The sequence below is a fragment of the Cajanus cajan genome, chromosome 1 (assembly GCF_000230855.2).
Source record: "Cajanus cajan strain Asha chromosome 1, NIPB_CcT2T_4, whole genome shotgun sequence".
NCBI lineage: Eukaryota > Viridiplantae > Streptophyta > Magnoliopsida > Fabales > Fabaceae > Cajanus > Cajanus cajan.
In genome coordinates, this window is record NC_138517.1 from 32,151,051 (window position 1) to 32,157,988 (window position 6,938).

General features: G+C 41.5%; 1 protein-coding gene across 1 annotated transcript; it reads left to right on the forward strand.

Annotated features, from left to right (window-relative positions):
- The first annotated feature begins 1,328 nt into the window (after positions 1-1,328).
- LOC145954240 (uncharacterized) lies at positions 1,329-6,635 on the forward strand. Its single transcript, XM_083068125.1, has one exon. It carries the CDS (start codon positions 1,329-1,331, stop codon positions 6,633-6,635), a length of 5,307 nt encoding a protein of 1,768 aa, XP_082924251.1.
- Positions 6,636-6,938: the final 303 nt, after the last annotated feature.

Here is a 6,938-nt window from a genome sequence, read left to right on the forward strand (position 1 = left end):
AAGACAATAAAAAATAAATATAAACTATACAATCACCTAAGATGACAATAATTAAAGTGAAATTAAAAAAATATATTAAAAAAAATATATATAGCGTCAGTCTATTTACACTAAGAAAATTAATTTATATATAATGACAAATTTAATGTTGGTTGTGTAACGCCTTAATGTAACGTCTAATTTATAAAAGCAAAGAAAAGAGAGAAGTAAGAACAATATCCAATAAATACAATAATTTAAAAGAATAAACAAAATTGTTTATAATTAATATTAAACATATATATATATATATATATATATATATATAAATATATATACAGATCATATATTAAATTTTCATCATACAATAAAATTTGAATTATATTTGTAGTGACTAGTCAGGATAAATGAGCATCATCATAACATTAATCAATAAAAGGATATTTCACCTTAATCAACAATAGGATATTTCACCTTAATCAACAATAGGATATTTCACCTTCATTTCTTACTCATTTAAATCCCCAAGGTCAAACCTCCAGCTACAAATAATTCAAACTTTATCTTCTATGGCCATAGAACAATATTTATAAATACGTGAAGAAATAACAAGACGAGTCCAAGATATCACAATTATATCATAGTTGATTATAAATATATTTACAATAAATATATTTACGTAAGCAAAATATATTAAGAGTATCAATGATATAAATAAAAATGACAATCATTATAAAATAATTAAACAATATAAAATATAAATACCTTAATAATTAATATGGATAAAAATAATCATAAGTTAAGCAAATAGATGGGATTAGGGACACTCCACTAAATAAATATACATAAATAAATAGTATATAAAATTTGAAAGAGATAAGGTTCTCCTCCCCTTACCTTGATGTACGGGTAGGGATGTTTAGCCACCTTCTTATCGGTCGCCGAAAGGCCGAATCAGGTGGCCGATTGCCAATCGGTTACCTGGTTCGGCTCATCTCTATTAGTTATCGTTAATAAACCATCAAAGGTTAATTAGCTGATTAAGAAGTATTACCTAGCACGGTAAGTTTTTACAGGGCCCATAAGGTCCAGGGCCCACGAATGTCAGTATAAATAGCTCAGGTCAAAAGGTAACGTCACTGTTCATTAATTACCCTAGATTTCTGTGCCCGTGCTGACTTGAGCGTTGGAGTGCCTTTTGCAGGTACAAACCCCTTCACTCATATTGGATTGGAGCGTTTGTTCGGCCTTCAGAACACAGGAAGACTATTGGTGTATCCTTATACAGGTACATTTGGCGCCCACCGTGGGGCCGAACGAAGTTGGTTGGAAGTTTGTTGAGAAGAACGATGCCGATAACTAGGAGAACAAACACGCAAGATCGTCCCGTTGAGGAGCATGTGGAAGTGGTGGATGAAACCGATCTCTCTGAAACAGTGCGTTTGCTGAAACAAGAAATGGAATTAATGAAACAACAAAGAGAGAAGGATGCAAGAGAGCTTTCGGCCTTGAGGGCTGAGAATGAAGCGTTGAAAAGTCAAGATACAACATGGAAACCTACTTATGTTACTAACACACAAACTCAGGGATCGTACCAGTCTCACGCGGTGCATACGTCGGCTCCTCATGCTTCGGCAGTAGTCCCTGAGAAGTTTCCTTCAGCTTTACCCACTGTGGGTCGTCCGGTAGATATGACCACTGTCGGATCACACCGGCATCCTTTTACCCCTTCCATTATGCAACTCCCTTTAATGGATAATTGGAAGGCTTTGCCCATTGACAAATATGATGGTACTACTGATCCTGATGAGCATTTAGATGTTTTTCTGACACAGGTAACCTTGAGTACAACAGATGATGCTGCGTTGTGTAGGATTTTTCCCACATCTCTTAAGGGCAGAGCTCTCAGTTGGTTCACTCGTCTCCCACCCAATTCTATTGACTCGTTCAACACATTGTCTTCACAATTTACTATTCAATTTGCGACAAGTCGCCCTCATAGTCTAACATCTTTGTCTCTGGTTGGTATCAGGCAGGATAAGAAGGAGTCTCTTCGGACATTTATGGATCGGTTTAATAAGGCTGCGTTGGAAATTCGAGATCTTAATCCTGCTGTTGCATTGCATCATCTCACAACTGCATTAAAACCAGGACCGTTTGTTAATAGTATCTGTAAAAAACCTCCTTTGGACATGAATGATTTAAGAAGAAGGGCTGATAAATATATGCAGATGGAGGAATTGGCAGAATATCGTAGTCAGACCCGAGCTGAATCTTCTGGCAAGGTAGACAAGCAGATAGAACAACCATACAGGGGGCGAGGGAAGGAGATATCTCTTCGGGATCAGCCTAGTCGGGGTCCAAAATACACTCAATACACTCCACTCAACACTAGTCGTTCGGTAGTACTTGAACAAGCTTTGGCTTCCGAAGTGTTAACAATTCCGAAGAGAGCATCCACTCCACCACGGGCTGATACTAGTAAATCTTGCCGATATCATCGTAATCGGGGACACTCAACTAATGAATGTGCGGCCCTTAAAGACAAAATTGAAGATTTGATTAAGCAGGGTAAGTTGCATAACTTTGTGGACAGGTTAGGTTCGTCCCAAACTCGCACATATCAACCCAAATATCAAGATCGGTACAGGCAAGACCGTTCCGATAAAACCTCTGATAGAGCTCGGCGTGAAAGAAGTAGATCACGCGAACGAAAGGATAACTCGGCACCTTCGCATAGAAGAGTCATTAATACTATTGCAGGGGGATTTGCGGGTGGGGGCACAACTTCTTCGGCTCAGAAGAGGCATCTTCGAGCCATCCGATCGGTAAATTCCATTCATGGACAGCCTTCTCGGCGGTTACCAACAATAACATTCACCGATGCTGACTTCAAAGGCATTGATCCAGAGCAGGACGATCCAATGGTTATTAGTGTAGAATTACACAATTGCATCGTCAAGAAAACATTGATCGACCAGGGCAGTTCGGCGGATATATTATATTGGAACACATTCAAGCAGTTGGCTATTTTTGAAAAAGAATTGCTCCCTTATGATGATCCATTGGTCGGCTTTGCAGGAGAAAGAGTCAGTACCAGGGGATATATAAAACTTTTCACACGATTTTGTTTTGATGAAAAGGAAAGTAGAGAGGTTCAAGTGAAGTATATTGTGGTTGATGCTAACACTTCGTATAATATTCTCCTCGGCAGACCATCTTTAAATGCATTAGGGGCCATTGTCTCAACGCCACATTTGGCAATGAAGTTTCCGTCTGACAAAGGAAATGTAATTACAATTCATGTCGATCAAAAGGCTGCTAGGGAGTGTTATTATGCTAGTCTACGTGTCGAACCGATGGAAGAAAGGAAATCGAAATCAAAAAGAACACACGACGTGAATGTTTCGGCATTAGTAGAGCAGCATGTATGGGATCTTGATCCAAGAATGAACAACGAAGAGCGTGTGGAGCCATTAGAGTCAAAAGTACATTTCCAGATAGGTGCATATCCTGACCAGGTTACGTACATCAGTGCCGATATGAATGACGAACACTGTTCGGCCCTATGTAGGGTTATAATGGAAAATAAAGATCTTTTCGCATGGATGCCTTCCGACATGCCTGGAGTGGATCCCAAGATCTTGTGTCATAAGTTATCAATCTGTGCCGAGGCTAAACCAATCGCGCAGCGTAAAAGGAAGATGGGGACAGAAAGAAGGCTTGCAGTTGAAATGGAGGTTGCTAAGTTACTTGATGCCGGATTTATTCGGGAAGTCCACTACACTACTTGGTTGGCGAATGTGGTGATGGTAAAAAAGTCGAATGGGAAGTGGAGAATGTGCACTGATTACACAAGTCTTAATAAGGCATGTCCTAAGGATGCCTATCCGCTCCCAAACATAGATCGATTAGTTGATGGCGCCTCGGGTCATGGAATTTTAACTTTTCTTGATGCTTATTCGGGGTATAACCAAATCCCCATGCATACCCGAGATGAAGAAAAAATAGCTTTCATCACTGATTCGGCCAATTACTGTTATCAAGTAATGACTTTTGGGTTGAAAAACGCAGGGGCAACATATCAGAGATTGATGAACAAAGTTTTTCAGCACCAGATAGGTAGGAACATGGAGGTGTACGTAGATGATATGGTTGTTAAATCCATAAATGTCGATCGGCATGTGCTAGACTTATCAGAGGCATTCCAGCAGTTACGCAAGTATGATATGAGACTCAACCCGGAGAAGTGCGTGTTTGGAGTGTCTGGGGGAAAGTTCCTCGGCTTTATGCTGTCGACAAGGGGTATTGAAGCTAATCCCGACAAATGTATGGCAATCATCAACATGATAAGTCCTCAAAGCCTTAAACAGGTTCAGCAGTTAACAGGTCGGCTTACAGCGGTGTCACAATTCCTCCCTTGTTTGGCCGAAATAACCAAACATATTGTGGCATTGCTGAGAAAATCAAAAAAGTTTGAATGGTCTGACGAATGTGAAGAGGCCTTTCGAACTTTAAAGGAGCGTCTCGGTTCGCTGGCTATACTGTCAAAACCCGACTTGCAGTTACCGATTGTGGTCTACTTGTGTGTCTCTAATGATGCAATAAGTACTGTTCTAGTTCAAGAAAAAGATGGACAACAACCTATTTATTTTATTAGCCGAATGCTACAAGAAGCTGAAACGAGGTACCAACTTTTGGAAAAGGTGGCACTAGGCCTTGTCCATACCGCTCGGCGTCTCCGACAGTATTTTCAGAGTCACCACGTTGTTGTTCGAACCAATTGTCCGATATCTAAGGTATTGCGCAAACCAGAATTGGCAGGAAGAATGATGGCTTGGTCGATTGAGTTATCGGAGTTTGACATTGTATTTGAGCCTCGAGGGCCGATCAAGTCTCAATATTTGGCAGATTTTGTCAATGAATTACAGCCAAAGGGCTGTTTTGAGAGTGATTTATGGACGATGCATGTGGATGGTTCTTCTAATAACCAAGGCAGTGGAGCTGGTATAATTTTAGAAGGACCTACAGGATTGGTTCTTGAACAATCGTTACGATTTGCGTTTAAAGCCTCAAATAACCAAGCTGAATATGAAGCACTGCTGGCAGGGTTAAGGTTGGCCCGAGAAATTGGGGTTAGCCGGTTGGAATGCTGGACAGATTCAAAAGTTGTAGCCGAGCAAGTGAATAATAATTTTCAGGTAAAAGATGTGAACTTGTTTCAAAGAATGCGTGACACATTTGAAGAAGTTCAAGTAAAGCACACGCCCAGAGAGCGTAACGGAAGAGCAGATCAGTTGGCTCGGTTAGCAAGTAGCACTCGAAAACCCGGCCAGCTGAGAACCACGCTACACTTAGACCTTGAAGCTCCAAGTATAGTCACTGCCGAATGTTTGGCAACCGAAAGGTCCAGTCGGACAAGGATTACTGATATGGTAGATTATCTTCAATATGGAAGAGTGTCGACTGACTCATTGGCTGCTAGAAAGCTTCGGACTCAGGCTGCTAGGTATACCATGGTGGGTGGAGAGCTATACAGAAGAGGATTCTCGGTCCCATTGTTGAAGTGTGTTGAGGCCGAACGGGCTGATTATATTCTAAGAGAAATCCATGAAGGCATATGCGATTTTCACTCGGGAGGAAGAACTTTGGCTGCCAAGGTGCTTCGCGCTGGATACTATTGGCCTACTCTCCGGGATGATTGTTTGAAGTTTGTCAAACATTGCACATCTTGCCAACAACATGGAAACCTCATTCATGCTTCGGCTGAAGAACTTCACGGCATAAGCTCACCGTGGCCATTCGCGATGTGGGGTATGGACATTCTAGGTCCCTTCCCGATCGCCAAAGGACAGTGCAAGTTTCTATTGGTAGCTGTGGATTATTTCACAAAATGGGTTGAGGCCGAGCCACTTGCCAGTATCACAGCTGCCAATGTTCAAAAACTTTTATGGAAAAATATCATTACTCGCTTCGGCATCCCATATGCACTTGTTACTGATAATGGTTTACAGTTCACCGATCAGAAACTTAATCGGTTCATCCAAGATCTCGGTATCAAGCACAGGTTTACCTCGGTTGAACACCCGCAAGCTAATGGGCAGGCCGAAGCAGCAAACAAAGTAATACTTGGCGAACTGAAGAAACGGTTGGGGGATGCTAAGGGAGCTTGGGCGGAAGAGTTGTTGAAGGTTCTATGGGCTTACCGGTGCACGCCCCAGTCCACGACTAAAGAAACACCATTTCGGCTAACATACGGTACCGACGCCATGATACCTGTGGAGGTCGGAGAACCATCTTTTCGAAGGATACATTTTGATGAAAATACCAATGATATGTCTCTCCGAGCGGAAGTGGATATGGTGAACGAGGTTCGTCTCAGAGCCGAAATCACATCTGAAGCTTGCAAACAGAGGATGGCTCGTAGATTTAATTCTAATCTTATCAGAAGAAGTTTTAAAGAAGGCGATCTGGTATGGAGAGCACAAGGATCGGCGAGGCGTAATCCGAAAGAAGGAAAGTTGGCTGCTAATTGGGATGGCCCATTTCGGGTCCGGCATAGCTTGGAAAACGGTGCATATAAATTGGAAGAACTTTCGGGCAAGGTCATTCCGAGAACTTGGAACGCATCTCATTTGAAGACATATTATAGCTAGTATATGTTGTAATAAGATCTTGTGTAAATAGATGGTGTACTCTTTTCCTTGATCGGTCTTTTCTCCCCTTATAAAAAAGTGAAAAGGGGTTTTGGCCGATGAGGTTTTTAATGAGGCACCTGTTAATGAAATCTATTCTGTTCTTCCATTCTCATGGCTCAATTTTCGATTCTTCGCTACTCAATCAACGCAACAGGCTTCCCTCCCGAGTTGTTCAACTCGGCCAAGGATGTGCCTTAAAAAGTATCGTAACAGGCTTCCCTCCCGAGTTGTTCAACTCGGCCAAGGATGTGCCTTGAAAAG